We start from the raw sequence: 17,015 nt of genomic DNA, 5'->3' as shown, positions 1-17,015 counted from the left end.
CAAATCCGTTGTACGCTTAGCACAATACCTGCAATGTATATGACCCCAGAAGAGCATGAGTGACAAATGAACAAGGCAGACGACCAGAGACCACATCTTCACGGAGCTGCAGGCACAACAGGTACCTTCAAGACAGGGAAATAGAAAGGAGGACTGGCTTTTCAGTGAACTGAAATCACTTCACAGTGACAAGAAAGAAAAGTGTAAGCATTTTCTGAACTAAAAGCAGTCCTTTCATTCAAAATTATGAAATTAACCATGTGCTATAGCCAAAAAGCCTATTCTCCTGTGAGACCTCAGCACATGGCCAGCTGCTGTGGATTAAATGATTAAATGCCTGTTGCTTCTGTGTTTGTCTTTGCAGTTAATGAACTGTCTGGTGGTTGTGTGGATTTACAACTGAGTCAGTAGTCCTCTTCAGTAAACTTTTCTTCAAGATCTCATTATGTGTATTGAGCTTCTGATCTTGGCTGCTGAAAATGTCATTCAAAGTCACACAAAGTCAGAGGACTGACACTTGCTTCTTCTCTTTTCACCAAGACAATATTCTCTGTCTGAATGTGATGTACCATAAAACAGTTACAAGTATAGTTTACAATTAGTAGTTTATTTGTTGGTACTTGTGTAAATGAGTGCATGTCAGTGGCTGTTTGTGTGTCCTCAGTCAGCCTCTCACTGCAACCATCAGAGCAGTTGTTCGCTCCATTAGACACACACTTCACCTTAAATGCAGTGCGCTTGGAGCATGCCTGTGTGTGTGCATATGTATAAACACAAATGAATTAAAGATGTACACAATACCAATGTCTTTCCTTATTTTTAAAATTATCAGGTACAGCTACAATCAAACCATTTGCATCAATAGATATTTTTGCAGAGCAGAGGAGGAACAAGTACAGAGATCCTAAAAAGAGAGATATCTTTTTCATAGGCTGACGGTGGCCATCATGGAGCTAAAAGAAGAGTTAATATTAAGACACAAGCACATTTCCAAGTGAACCCTAATGTCACTATGTCTGTTTGAAGAAGCATTTGTTTCCTTGCATTGGAATAAAATTATACTGTTGTTTTTATAGCTTGCTTTAGTGATCCCAGTGAAAATTATCTTATGGCGACTTAAGTAAACATATGTTCATCTTTTACATGGGTGTGTTTGTGTGTGTCTGTGTACCTGGTAATGTCTTCGGTCAGCAGTGAGGGGTCAGGGGGGTAGAACTTCACATTGAATGCAAACTGCCAGTTGTTACCTGAACAAAAGATGAATAATATGCTCTTGTTAGAACGGATTATGAGTGCAGCACAAAAATGTACAGATGGCAAGTAGAAAAATGTATTACATAAAGGGAATATGAGATTTTATATCAGCATTGTGATCAGGATGGTCTGTATTCCTGTGTGTGGTTGTGCTCCACCAACTGCGGTGGGTATGAGGGGGACAACTAATGCAGAGCAGCTTTTAGAAAGTCCAAAGCCTGGTACATCATGCATGCATTCATATGCACAAAAACACAGCAGATCTGGCATTGTGTAATCTCATTCTAGTTTGATCAAATAAGAAACCATAGTCTTTATCATCATCATCGTTAGAAACTAATACATTCACCACTAATATTTCCATCAGAGCATCTCATGATTTCCTTTATGAGAGCCCTAATTTCATTTTAATCTTTATCCGGCTTCAATTTCCTATTCTCGTTCCTGTAGCATGTCATATTGCGTTGCCTGCCACCCTTGATATTTCCATCTTGTCTGTTTCATGGCTCCACCCAACATGCACGTATGACTGATTAAAGACAGTGAACACATCATCTGGGATATCCAACTGGGGAGAAGATGACATTGCAAGGTCATAGACACATCTACTTAGAAACACAGGCCCAAGTGCGCAGACAGCGATAAATCCTACCATGCAGAAAGACACACAGACACACACCTCATAGTTGTATCCCAGAGGAGATTTTTTGGGACTGATAACAATTTTGTCACTTGTTGTACACATATAATACAGCAATGTAAAGTGTTGAAAGTGTCTATGTGTGTCTGCTGGTGAGTGAAATCAATATGTGAGAAGCATGTGAAAGAAATGCCTGGAAATGAGATTGAGATTGCACGTCCTGCTGGCAGCACTAAGTGCTCTGGGAGTCTCTTGTGGCTTTTCCTTGTTTCTGCACAACCACGTGGTATCCATAATTCATTCATAATCCATGACACATGTGCCTGTACATGCACAAACATATATGCATACATAAGTGTGTGTGTGGTGTATAAACAGAGTGTTACACGGTCTGATCACCTCCCCAAGACCACTAAGCCGAATCTAGCACCAATTCCTCCACTTCCTTCTAGTGAGAAATTTTGTCTTTCCCTCTTACTCCACCGCCCTTTTTGGTGTCACCTTTTATTTAAAAGCTTTTAGACATGCATGCTTTCTGTTATGGTCCTACAAAATGCCTGCATTTCATCTTGCACCAATAAATAAAGAAGATCAACGTTGAACATGGAAGAACGTGAATCCTACTATTTAACATTTACAGCAGTCACATGCACTGAAGCTGTCTACTGACTGGACTAAGTCCAGACTCTTCAGTTTTTCTGCTTGGCTTCCAGTGACATTAAGCATGACTTTGAAAGTAGGATAAAATCTTTTTCTGCAAAAGCGAGAACTAAGAAGGCACTCACTTGTTCACTCAGAAGTACCACTGCAAGTTCTCAGATCAGTGGTACTTAGGCTAGACCTGAGGACTGACAGCTTCATTGCTGAACTTCCATGTCTGGTTTTTCTTACAGTGGATATCATGTGATTTCCAACAGCTTTGCTTTTAGTCCAGTTTTCATTTTCACTGGACCCTACAAGTTATGGCACTTCACTTACTTGGAGAACATTTTCTTTTCTTTCAGTTTTTACCTTTTATTTTACTCACTTATTTCTTAAATGCTGTCCCATTGCCCTGCATTTCTTTCTTCCCTGCCAACAACTTCAAGAATGTTTACTACATTGGATATTTTTTTATAGCAGTTCGTCTTTCAGTTCTATGCCACATTGCCATAAACAAAAAAGTAGACACACCCACAGCAAAGGAATTCAGCTATAGGATTTAACTATAGACAGAACCTTCAACTGCATTTTGGATGAATGTCAACAGTAGATGCCAAGCTCACAGAAAAACATACTGCATTACCTTTCACTACTTTGTAATACAAGCCAACGACTCCTCTCAAAAGTTGAATATTTTTAATCTGAAGCCACAGTGGTAGTATTATGTTCACTTTATAAAAACTCTTCAAATCCTCAAGATGGCCACCTCAAAACTGCAACACAGGAAGCAGCTGGATCTTTCCAAAAGAATTCACTGACCCATAAATACAAAATGTTTAGGTCTCAGCCCAGTGTGTAGAGCCTCAGAGTGAACTTTAATGGTACGAGAGGCATTTCACTCACATGAATACAGCCAGACATGATAATAGAATGTCTGTCGTTGAGACTTTAACAGACATAAAAATGTGTACCAGATGCGCAGCATTCATCTATGAACCACAGGCACATATAGTGACACAGCCACAAAAACGCAGATATGCACACTCAACACACAAACTGAGACACTCACACATACATATGAAACCAAATGTAGTCATCACACACCCAGACAGAACAACCTCACACGTAACAATTATAAAATAAACCTTTATCAGCAAAAATTATATTTAGTCCTACTCCTAAAAATGTGACTTGGAATTTAAATCTGTGTTTTACAGCTCTGACTTAAATAAAGGAAAAAACAAACAAACAAACAAAAAAGGACTAAGTGATAAAAATATCCTATGCATCATGGGCATATTCTTAGAAGTCAATATGAAAAATAATTGCACATAGCACATGAACAAGAGCATGTTTGGGCAAAATGGCCAAGCTTCAGATGACAATGAGAAAGCTTCAGATGAGACCCATTAATCTGCATTTATAAATTAACAAAGGTGAATAAAGAAATAATAAATCAGGAAGAAAAGGAGACAGTCAAGTAACATCCTCTATGCTGCTTAGCTGTTGTTTGGTTTTAGATCTCTTTGGGGTTAGTATTACAGTACTTGTGATCCAGATCTGATCTGTGCAATTATTAGGCCACCTACATCTTTTTATGATTTCAGTTGCTGATTCAATTGATTTTTATCTAAGACCATTTGTAATGTGAAACACTTTGTAATACTGAGGATTGATGGATGAACGTGGCTAGACAGATATGTATATTATATATGTATATTTTGGACTCAAAGAAAGAAAAATAAAAAAAATTGTTAAAACATAAAATAAAAATAAAACTTACTGCGGATCTGTCTCTTGATTTCCTTAGCGGGATCCAACCAACACTGGAGTGAGCAAATAAAAGATAGACACAGAGCAAGGAAATTGTTAATCACTGTCACAACACAATGTGAGACATTATGCAGACTTTAGTCTGCCAAATCTACATGTGTGTATTACTGCCTTGTCTTATATTCAGTAAATTCTTTCTTAAAGTGTGTATGGATATATACCTTGTGGTCATGACTGTCCTTGTACGTCAGTCCAAAATAGTCTTTTTCCAACAGATTAAGGTGCTCACACACCTTAAAGAACAAGTACTGGGCCTTAGCTCTTTTCTGTAGAGTCGGAGAGAAATTCAGAGTTAACACTTGTACATTGCATTGCATTGGAAAGGAAAGAATCTTAAAAGCTCTTACTTAATGCTTCCACTTGTTCAGTTTTTTTCTACTGTCATTTTAAAGCTCAAGGAGTAAGACTGAAAAGTTGTAAAACTCATTTTGCATCATCTAGTGAGACACTAAAATTTAACATCCATAGCTCTCAATGAATCTCTGTTACTTCTTTTTCATCCACATCTGTTTCATTATTCTCTTGCTCTTTTGCTCTTTCCATCTGTCTTTGGGCAATGCATTCCTTCATAAGGCTGATGGCAGCCTTAGCAGTAAAATCCTCCACACTCAGCTATGACAATGACATTTAGCACATATCTATGAGTGCATGCTTGAGTGTGCACACACACAAACACATAATGGTAACCTTTGAACAGACAGAAGGTCAGACAGAGAGAGGGTGGAAAAAAAGACGAGAACAAGAATGAAATATAAATAATGCTCATTTCTTTTCAGTTAGCCAGCACAGTCTCAGTCTGACACTGGCATACAGACAGAGAGAGAGAGCAGAATTACGCAGACAGGCTCGCAGACAGGGCAGGGAGCGTGGTGGATGTGGAAACAGAAAGGATGAAAGAGCGCATTTTTCCTCTCATCCTGGGACAGCTGAAAGCATCTGCGGAAGCATGCACCACATACACACACTCACAGTGTAGCTGCATTCTCAACGCCCAAATAATGCGACAATGTGACCTTTCAGGCTTTAAAAGGACTACACTTGCATAGTTGTTTAAAGGGTCCTGGAGTATGAAATTGGAGGATAAATAATACATTTAATTTAATAAGAATACATTTTTAGATGTGACAGATTTTTCAAAATATGTACAGAGAATATAACAAGAAAACATAAAAATATTTTCAAACTCTATAGCCCTATCCTGAGCAATATAAGTACTTATTTGAATGAGGTTTAAATTGTTGCATCACTATGTAGCAAAATGTTTCATCTGCAGGATTCAGAGGAAAGGAGCCATAAATATCACTAGAAGAGGCATAAGCCATGTAATGATCACATAAGACAAATATGAAGTACTTTTCTGTATTTTGTTTTTAAACAAGTGTGACAGTGTACCTAATATCTCCTAATATCTGCAAATACTACTTAGCTCATGTCTGACTGTAACCTAATGAAATGGTACTTAAACTGTGTGACATTTAAATCCTGCTGTAACCAATACTAATGAAATTCTTAGAAACAGCATTAAGAGCATGTGACACCAAGGGTCTCCTGTGAACTTCAGTAAAGTCCGACAGAGGGTCAAGGCACAACAACTAATAAAATGTGTATTAAGTTATTACACTGGAATGAGTTAATAAATAGGGATGGATGGATGGATAGATATACAGATGAGAGAGAAGAAACAGTGTGTGTGTGTGTTGGAGTCTCGCTGGGCAAAATGGAAAAATTTAATCTCTGGAATGCATTGTGCATCTCTCCCTCTTGCAACCTAACTATGCCAGTGTGTGGAGGGAGGGAGGGATGGATATGTGTGTATGTCTGTGTGTGCGCGCTCTTTAGGACAATAGCAGTTAGCTGCAGTATCAGCGTTATCTGTTGTGAGACAAAGCAGCTACTGTTCAAACAGCTATAGATGCTTACAGGCACGGGGAGGGGCATTAGCATGCAGTAGATTGGGAATTGGGTTCACTGTGGCAAAGATGTCAAAAATCCTAGAACAACTCTAGACGTGGGAAAACCTCCCTGCTCTGTTGAGGGATTTAACATTTACATTTGCAGTGGACCTGCATGGTGACCACGGAATGAGTAAATGTGGGAATGTAAGAAGGGGTGCTAAATATTGAGCATACTATTTAGGACACACAGGTTTTTAACCAGTCATTAAAATGCTATGGAAGAAAGAAACATTAGTATTAGTGAGAAAAACACAAATTTGAATCACTGGATAATAAGCCATAAATTAAATCAAATGAATCTCTTTATCTAGAATTTCTAATCTACAATATGGAATCCACACTTTTTTTTTAGCTTACACAACATGTTATACTAGCATTTGGGAAAGATATGAGAGATTTTGCATATCTACATGAGTTTGGAGTAGAGTCTGGGGCACGTGTTTGCTGGAGTAGCAGATGCGGAACACTAATCTGGTGGGACCCCCATAATCTGCCAGGGTTATGTGTGTATGTGTGTTCTGGTCACCAGACAAGCTCCTGCAGCGTGCTCTGCTTTGCTTTGTATTTATCCTCTAAGCCACACCCAAACACTGTGAGTGAGTGCTTCAGCCATTACTGCACTTTGAGTCAGAAAGTTAAATACATTCATGTGTACACAAACGCACACAGTCAGACAAATGCATACAAAGATTTCAACTTGGATCCTATTTGTGATTGCATCATTGACACACTGACTCTTGAAATATGGCCAACTTGACTAATGTTGAAACATAAGATGGTCAATTTTGATGTTCCTTTCAGTTCATAGCTAGTTTAAACTTTCTTCTTATCAGAGGACTTGTTGATTTTACCAGAGATATTTATGTTGTGTGACAGGGCTAATCAGTATCTCACGCACTAAGGCAGTCACGTTCGAACAGAGAAATGCTGATGGCAGCAGGGACTGTTATATCTTGTCCCATGGCACATTTAAAAAGAAAACCTTGAAATATTCTTGATGGTCCATTGCATTCTCCAATTTATATACATCAACTATTGGCTTGATCTCATGCAATGAGGACAGAGGTGAACTCCCAATGCTTGCTTTCCTTGTCTAAAACGTTTTGGAAGAAGTGGAGAAGTCTGCTTTCACAACTTGCAGCAGCATGAAAGCACTACAAAATCACCAAGAGGTATATGCAAACAGAAATAAAACAACTTCTCAATACATTACATACACAATGCAATACATTCTCCTATGGCATTCCTGTCTGTTTCCAATATCTTACCTCCACCTCACAGGTAAAGTCGGTCCCATCCAGTAGAATCACATGACACACAACTAGCTTCATTTTGGTCTTCCTCATTAGACGAAGAGGAGACTGGAAAATTAAGGTCTGGCCTTCTCCCTCCCCTTCAGTTTGCACCTCTCCTTCGGTCGCCTTCTTTTCCCCCTCCTCTGCTCCTTCTCCCTCTGTAGTCTGCTTGGTTTCTTCGGTACTTTTATCAGCACTCTCCTCCACCTTCTCTTCCTTGGCAGGCTGAGAAAGACAGACCTCAGAAAATCACAGGATCTATAACCTACACTTATATAAAAACTTCCTTCATTTGTTCAGTCGAATTAAGATGGTCATCTACAATCGGTCTGTGCAAAGTAAGAATCAGGAAAAAGTTTTGTTTCTATCACTCTTTTTATGTAATTCCCCTTCTTGTCTCTTAGAAACTGCAGGCGTTTCTTTTGGCCTGATTAGTCAAATGTTGATGTCACTGGGTGGGCCTGGGTGGCTTAATGTGATCACTGGATGGAACAGTCTATGTGTGTGCATGTGTATGAGGGAGAATGGGTTTGTGTGTTCGTGTGTTTCTGTCTCCTTTCCTCTCTTGGCTGAGCAGCAGTTTTAAACTGTCTGCATGTATTGCTGTGAAATGTCAGTATCCCTCTACGCTGTTTCAGAACAAGGAGAATGGCACCCAATCAACCTACAACAAACAATCCCCTTTGTTTCTTATTTTAATCAAAAATAGAGGAAACTAATAAAGTCTGTTTCCACAACAACATGTGTTGCACTGAAATGGGAGATTTGGTTAGGCAAATACTATGACCTACTGATTGCTAAGGGGGTTGGGGTCTGGTGATGGTTTCATCTCTGTGACTAATAACTAACTTGCACAACATTCAACAGAGTCTCCACAGTAGAATCATTGTGGTCCAGTTATTCCTTGTACATTTATGCACTGCACAGTTCCTTGCTCAAAACAGGCAATCCAAACTAATGCTGCATCTCTTCCCTGTTAGTGATGATTCCCTTTCCACCAAGTTGATTAAAGTAAGTGCTGCACTTTGATACCAGATGTTTAAGAGAGAAGATCAATAATGACAACATGTTTTCCAGACTTTATCTTGGCAGTCAGTAGTAATTTCCTACCTCAGCAGGTTATCTGAACACCTCACAGTGATCACAAGATCCCACACCCAGCGAAGAAAATTGTTCAGTGCACAAACCCCAAAAAAGACTGCAACTTGTTTGAATGCAACTAAACTTTGTTGGCAGGATAACCCGAAAAAATGTGACCAGTACCTCAGTGTCTGCACTTGCGCTGGAATGAGATACTGTTTCTTCGTTCACTTGCTCTGACTTTACTGCCTCTTTCTCATCCACTTCCTCTGCATGACCATTCACCTCTGGGGCAGGCACCTCCTCTTGCTGTGCTGTCAGGCTAACAGCTTCCTCTGTGGGTGGGACGTCCTTAGTTGGAGAGGTCTTCAAGGGTCAAAAAAATTAATTAGAGCCTAACCTATATATTTATTAATGTGTGGTTATGATAGGAACATAAACATTTTCTACAGATAATTTAAAGAGGCATATATATATATATGTGTGTGTGTGTATTTAGCTAATTTACCTGGCTTTGAGACTTTTGTTTCTTAAGCCATGTTGGCAGGTATCGAGATATGCCTTTCACTTCTTTCCCCTCTTTCCCCTCTTCTTTCTCCTTCTCCGCCCTCTCTGCGTTCACTACTTCCTGGGTTTCTTCTGCTGCCTTCTCTGATTGGTCTGGCTGAGCAGCTGACTCTTCTGCTTTCTCCTTCACCTCTGTCTCAGAGCCCCCTTCTGTTGTCATAGTGACAGAACGACCTGCAGAGAGAGAAAGGAGAGTGATGACAACAGATTACATTTGAAATCTCACACTCAATGAATGCAAATAACAATTTCTACTGCACATGCAACATTTTACTTAGAGTAAATTTCTCCGGATCATCGTTGTTCGGGATATGCCAAAACACTGACAAATTATACTATTTTCACAGCATGAGCAATGAGCATGAATATTTCTTATGGCTGCTAGTATGTAACAGAGAGCTGGAAGAAAGTCAGACTGCCTTGTGGATTTTTAGAACCAAATTAATTTTTCATGGCATAGCACACAAATCCAGTACAAATGAGCCATGGTGTCCCATTATTTCTAGCTTTTGAAGCCAATCAATGTTTTGTTTGCAGCTTCGGGAGGGACAAAATAAATCTAAATAGCAATCAATGTAAAGATATTAGGGCCTCAGTCTTGTCATTCAAACAATAAATACCAAGTTTGAATATGTTTGGGTTGAACAGGTTTTCTGATCTTTGGCCTTCATCCGGCAGCTGTTAGAAGATGAGGTCATGGCAGTTTGAAACCAAGGCTCTGGCTTGGCCTGGGTGTTTCACTTTTTAAGCACACAAATACACACAAGCTTAAGACGTCATAATGTCACACAGGGAGCTTCATCTGTGTCAACAGCTGGTTACAAGCAATCACGTGCCGACACACAGTGAGAGCAGGCAATCTATTCAATTCTTAATATCTGAGTCATTGGTTTTACCCTGCAGCTGTGGTCAACACACACAAACACACATATATACAAACACACTTCAACCCAAATATCTTTGGCAGGACTGTCCAAACACACCCAGTCAAAGTACAGGGTATAGTAATTCAGCATGACACTAATTTGTTGGTAACATTGGACGACCATGACATTGGTCTTGAGAGAATTGTGCAGTCAGCATGTGTAGTGTTACCCACTAAGGATGTCTACCTTCATAGACAATCTGTTTTGGTCTGGTCGGTGTGCATGTTGATGGAGGGTTAGACATGCTTCATGTACCGTTAAATCATTCACTTGTCTTTTAAACAGTTCTGTATCTTTCAATTATGTTTTTCTACATCAACCCACACTATGTCTCTCTGACCTGCTCCCTCTGATTCTATTATTCATTATGTCCTCTTTACTTTACTTTCTGACCATCTAACCAGTAATCCAACTTTCTCTTTTCTGCCCTGTCACCTTCAATAAGAGAGGACACATAGATCCACAGTGCAGCAGTGGTGTGTAGGGAGGGGGCGGGGGTAAAAATAGAACAGGTCTCCTTACGCATGATGGAGTAATGAGGTAGGAAGGGGGTTGGAAGAGAGATGGCTAGAGAGGAAATCCAGTTTTGTAGGAGGAGAGGACAAAAGAAAAATACTACTGACTGAACTATTATTGAGAGGGAATTCCCGTGACATTGCACAAGACCAAAAACACTAATGTATTGTTTGTGCTTGGATCCACCAAGTTTGGTTTCAACATGGGGGAGAAGCTAGTTAGAGGCTTTGGGTTAGGGTTAGGTCTTCATATCCTGTTACAAATAGCATGTTGTATGTGATTTGACAGAAATGCTGAACTGCTGTGGCACTAACCAAAATGTGCACCAAACGTACAAGATGGCACAGGTTGTTACACAGGGCTGTACATTTGAAATCCACATATTCTTTCCCTCCTGCGGATTCATTCCATGTCCAGTGTAATCTTCCACTAACTCACCCCTAAAGAAAGACCGTCTGATAAGGTGTGTTAGTACTAACTGCAGTTCCAACTCGTCTGAGACATTGTGTTTCTCTGCAGACCTAGTTAGCAGTGTGTGTGAGTTGGCATGTAAGAGCAGCATTTTGCAAGATGTTGGTCACGGCCACTTTGGCCTGTTTCATCCTGGCCCCCCTCTCTCTACAACACCAGGGATCTTGTTCTGCCTCTGTCACAACTTTCTGACATCTCCCTCTTTCTCTCTGTCCATCTGTTTCTATCTTTCGCATTTACTCTCCAGCCCAGAGTTCCTCTCTTGCTTTTTCACTAAATCGCTGCACTCATCTCTCTCTTCTCTCAATCCCTTTCTTACAGGCCCCCTTTCAATCCCCTCCAATTGCCCGCTCACATTATCTCCCCCCTCCTCTTACCGTCCTCTTCCCACAGTCCATATAAACAATAGCAGTGGCATTATTATAGCCTCACTTTATATACACTAACATTAGCTGTACACACTAAATTGTTTATGGCAGGAAAACCATCTGTGTTGCATCACAGCTACATCAGTCAGTAGCTGTTAGGTTACTGCAGTTAAGTCATCCTGCACATGACTTAGCTGAACAGGGACAACAGTTTTATAGTAGGAGGGTCAAACGTGAATAAAACATACTTGGAGCACACCGTAGTCATAAATTCCCCCGCCTCCTGTACTGAAAGAGCCGAACTATCATCAGATGTTCAGAGTTTTGTTGCTCCATCAAGTATATCAGGCTTTGTCTAGAGGCAAGTCCTGTGCTACTTGAGTGTAATGTTCTATTGAATAAATTCACAGTGAAGTAGTAGCGACCCAATTTTTCAAATGAGCAAGAGAGAAATAAATGCAGATTCATGATGAACGGACAGACATACAGCAGATCTTGCCAGTTAAATCTGATGAAGTATTCATTTGTGTGTGTGCACACCAGAGGGATGTTTTATTTATTCAACCACCATCTTCCCTCTCCGTCTCTAGTACTTACTGAGTATTTTTCAATTGATTTCCTCATCTATATCAATATTTATGGTTGCTTTAATTCTATTGTTTCTTTGAGTCATGTCATTTGTTTTTACAAAAGTCTGTTTTCAGTGAATGGATGGTGCACATTACTGTCACATCAACAGATAAGCACCAAAGATGAAAAATTTACCTTTTACAACCCCTAACATTTACTGCTTTACTGAACTCACCTTAACTGCTCTAATCTGCAAGAGCCATTCAACAAAATGGTGCCCCAGACCTTTTTTATTTAAAATGACAGGCTGACAGGATGAATGTTAAATAAACTGATAATCTCATGGACACAACTGGTGGTCTTACCGATTGATGCTGTTTCTGTTGTTCTCTGTTCCAATGAACCTTCTTTCCTGTCGTCACTTCCCTTTACTTTTCACCTTATGTATTCTTTCTATTCTCACTTTCTTTTAGAACTTGAATCTTTTTCCGCCTTTCTCAACTTCTGCCTATGGCTCTCTGTCCGAGTTTCCGTCTTTCGCCTGTCCTACAAACTGTCATTGCCATTTTCTCTCTTCCATCCTATTACATCTCCCTCCAAGCTCTGCTTCCCCTGGGACAACCACTCACGGAAACAAGGGCAGAAAAGGAGAGAGAACAGAGCGAGGTTGTGGGAGATGAGAGAAGAAGAGTGCGAGAGAGAAGAGCGAGACAAGAGCAATGGAGAGGGCAAAGATGGTTGAAGAAGTAGGCGAGAGCTAGGGACCACACCCACTGGGCAACACGCCTAATGGACACATGGCAAGGAAAAGGAAATTACCTTTTCATGTTCATGTTCTTCATCTAATGAAAGCTAGTTTGAAAATCAAAAATCAATCCACAATCTCTCTCTCAGTCTCAAGAAAGAAAATATGTGAATTTCCCTGCAGCTGTTTTATGGACATCTTTAATTTGCGTACAGAGAAAAAGAAGAGCAACAAAGCATTAAGACATATTTTTTAAATTGCAAGCTTTGGCCTGTCTCTAAAAGGTAAATGCATCCAAGTAGAAGCTGATTTAGCAAATAAATTATGATGCACCCAAATTATCAAAGGTCCCTGAAGCTTAGCACCTTGACACAAAAAATGGCAGCACATTTTGATTTTGTCAGTTTGTCACCTTTTCTCTTGATGAAAATTAGCACAACCTCCTGCTAATCTCAATAAACTACTCCCCAATATTCACATTACAATACATCTTATATACAGTAACTTGATTCCCCATATGAGACCAAAATCTGACTTTATGTTTGCTGCTTTACCCCTAGAACTGTCATAAACATCATACTGCAGCTGCACAAGTGCTCCTCTTCTTACAACTTCATTGCTGTCTCTCTGAGTTTTGGGTTTTGTTGCCATGAGAACAACAACTTCACAACCTGGCCTGTGGCCAAGAGATATTTGAGAGACAGACACAGCATTGACCAGAGAAGTCGAAAAGAGAGCATATAGATAACTTTCTGGCTACAGTGTTTTCTCCTTTGTGTGAATTTTTTCAACACAAATATTGAGCAGAGATAATTCTTATTTGCCAAGTCAGTCTTAAAAAATATCTTAATACCGACCCTTCTGACTGTAGCAGGCAGAGTTGGGGGAAGCAAGGGGAGGAAGTGGTTTCTATGGCAATGACATTCATGGACTACAACAATAAATCCCAATGGAGACAAGAGATTACCACAGCAAAAATACAGATTAGTGGACGAGCATAGAAGTGACAATAGAGATTATGACCGTGCCTAAACCCATTTCAAACCACATCAGATCTACAGCAGATATTACACGGGAGAACACCAGTCTTTTTACCTTCCTATGATGTACCACACCCAGCTCACAAGATCTAAAGTGTAGGCAACTTCCATGTAATTTTGCCAACCTGACATCAAACACTTTTACACAATTGCCCACTTACAGTTTAGATCCAAGCCAAATGAGACAGGATGTAAAAGACATCTGACATTTGCTCCCTTATAATTTTCACTGGATTATTCTGCAAAATGCATCAAAGGCATCACCAAGACTAATGCAATTTATCTTGAGCAGGATACGTGGGTCCACCAATTCAAAGCAATCCAGCCAGCCGTTTATGAGAGATTCTGCAACCACAACCACAAATTTCAACCTCCTGGTAACACTGGTTGTGTCTGTAAATGTCTGTAAAATATTTTTTGGCAATCCATTGTATGGTTGCCCAAGTTTTTTTAAATATTTTGATTTGAGCGATTAAAAATCTAATCAATACACCAACACTGCCTTGATTAGATCCATATGACTGAGTTTACTTACAGTATAATGCATGTGGCAATAGTGGTTGAAACATGAGAAATCCATTCACTGCTCACTACACAAAATTACAATTTTGCACCAACAGCAGCAAAGCTGGAATATGTGCTATTTACCAATTTATCCCCAAAATGTAACATCCTTCAGATGTCGTTTCATTCTGAGGCGCTCATATTACTGTTTGTTGTTGATTTTGACAGCAATAAACAAAGCATTAGAAATCAACACAACTGAGACAAATGAATTTAAAGCCCAACCCTGAACACAAAATGTTGAACACTGATGCAACAAGCTAACAGCTTTAGAAACTATTGTGCCAACAGTCCACCAGATGACAGTTATTTAACCCCAGTTTGGTTTTGAAATAACCACACTCACACTAAGAGGAGAGTCCTAATCTGTGCTGTTCTCTTGTACAAACTGTCCATCTGTCATGCAGTGAGACATCCATACACACAGACGTATCAAACACTGAGATATGTTTCTGTAGAGGAACACGCGCATTAATGGATACTAAAACATATGTAAACCTGCTCAGAAAATCTCTGATTAACACACTGTGTGTTTATGTTTTCAATCAGACTCACACACACACACTGATATTGTGAAAATTCTGAACATGCATGTCCCTTTACGCTGCACTCTGACCCTCAAACTGAGGATTACACAAAGGATAATCCCTGTGTATGTTTGTGTGTCTGCCTGCCTGTCAATCCATTCATCCCTTCATCTTACTCTGTCTATGCCTCTGCTGCCCCATCTACACCTTTCACTGGACTGACACAATACAAACACTCCAAGGTGTCTCTTTGCTGCCTTCAGTTTGGGATTAGCAAATGAAGGCTCAGCATCTAAGTGACGCCTAAATGACCAACACTGTGTCATTACTTTTGTTTAATGTGTTATTAGTTTCCAAAGTACTATTGCCTGCTGCAAAACTGTTACCATTATTACACAACACCATTCATTCAGATCTATTTTCCTCATCTTGACTTTGACTATTCAGGACTATACATCTGAAATGCCTGATTTAAATACTGTTGGGTCACAGATTATAACAAATTTAAAAGCAATAGATGCGCATTTTGAAGATGTTATCAGAATATTTGTTTTCTTTATTTGCATAGCATGTTAAATACGCTGGTCAGTATCTTACTGATTTTCTTCTATCATTGAACAATGAAATTAAACAAAGCTAGATATAAAAGTCAATGCAAGAAAATTCTTATATTAACTGTTTAATTAAAAAGAAAAAGAGATTTTATCTCTTCACTCTACCGCTGTTAACTCTCCCTCTCTGTATTTTCGCTCTCTCTTTGTGTGTGTATGCCAGTGTGTGAGAATAATGGGTCAGCTCATAACTACTATTGTTAACTGCTAAATTCCCCTATTCAGCAATTAAAGCAGTCAGGCGCAAGTGCCCTGTCTGTGTGAACTTGAATGTGTGGGACAAAGAGTGAAAGTATGGGTGGGTCACACAAGTATACATGAGGAGTGGAGATACAGTTTAGCATGTTTAGTGTGAGTGGGGTTGAAAAGAAAAAAAGAAAAAACTGAAAGCCGAGAGGAGGAAAGCAGGCATTAGCTGGGATGGAGAGAATGGGCGTATGACAAAAAGGAAGAGAAAGACAGCTCCACCACACAGCCCGCTCTAGTCTCGCTACACCTTCTCACAGTGGGTGTGTCGTTACTACGGCAACACACATCCCATAGAGGTTGGCTGCAACAGGTGCTTTGGCAAAACAAGTGACTTCATGGGCATTAGGGCTCATGTTTACGGTGTCTGTGTCTGACAACCTCATGCAGATGGCGTGAAAAACATCTGGGTCATCAATTAATGATCACAACAGACTGTAACCAAACTACCCACACTGATCATGATCACAAAATACAGCTATGAGACTGTAAAGCACCCCAGCAGATCACCAACTCACAATGCTCTGCCATTCATTTTCACTCCACCTAACCCCTAACTCCAAAATTAGGCATTCCCCTAGTGTAATCCATAAAATATCCTTTAAGAACATTATCCTGGTTTCAAATATTACTGTCAGGGCGTGTTGCCTTGAGGGTCGGCACACAGAATCACACATTGTTATGGGAAACATAACACAGTAGCAGGCTCTTCTCTCAAAGACATGGCCAGAAACATTTATCTTGGCAACTAGTATCAGTTAATCCCAGACCAGTGACCTCTGACCTCTAACCAGGAAACAGGAAGAGTGCCCTCTTCCCGTTTCTCCAGGTTAACCTGCAATCTCTACGTCTTTGGCTTCAATTGTCATTTGTAGCCCCACTGAGAGACACACACACACACACATCTGTGTATCGCCCTCGTAAGAAATCTGTTAACATAAAACCAGGAAATAACTGCAATAATTCTATCTTTTCTGACTGTCTTTGGGAAAACCAAACTTATTAGCCAAACTTGTTAGCCAAACTTATCATTTGAAGTAATTTATAATCCTGAAATAAAATTTCAGATTTGAGAAAACTGCTACAATCCACTGCATTGTGCCGTCCAGAATTTCCATCCATCCATCCATCTTAAACCGCTTATCCAAAGTTGGGTCCTGGGGGA

General features: G+C 39.8%; 1 protein-coding gene across 2 annotated transcripts in view; it reads right to left on the bottom strand.

Moving 5' to 3' along the window:
• Positions 1–17,015, bottom strand: part of epb41l2 (erythrocyte membrane protein band 4.1 like 2) — a 42,330-nt gene that overhangs the window by 19,795 nt on the left and 5,520 nt on the right. For both annotated transcript variants that reach the window (XM_029495756.1, XM_029495757.1), the window contains exons 2-8: positions 9,208–9,440; positions 8,883–9,065; positions 7,593–7,844; positions 4,531–4,635; positions 4,320–4,362; positions 1,172–1,247; positions 29–125 (exon numbers count right to left, since the gene is read on the bottom strand). In XM_029495756.1, coding sequence (XP_029351616.1) covers positions 29–125; positions 1,172–1,247; positions 4,320–4,362; positions 4,531–4,635; positions 7,593–7,844; positions 8,883–9,065; positions 9,208–9,426 — 975 coding nt within the window. In that variant the 5' untranslated portion in view covers positions 9,427–9,440. The remainder of the gene's footprint in view (positions 1–28; positions 126–1,171; positions 1,248–4,319; positions 4,363–4,530; positions 4,636–7,592; positions 7,845–8,882; positions 9,066–9,207; positions 9,441–17,015) is intronic.

The sequence above is a fragment of the Echeneis naucrates genome, chromosome 24 (genome assembly GCF_900963305.1).
Source record: "Echeneis naucrates chromosome 24, fEcheNa1.1, whole genome shotgun sequence".
NCBI lineage: Eukaryota > Metazoa > Chordata > Actinopteri > Carangiformes > Echeneidae > Echeneis > Echeneis naucrates.
The sequence above is the reverse complement of the archived record's forward strand: the minus strand, read 5'-3'. Positions and strand labels throughout refer to the sequence as shown.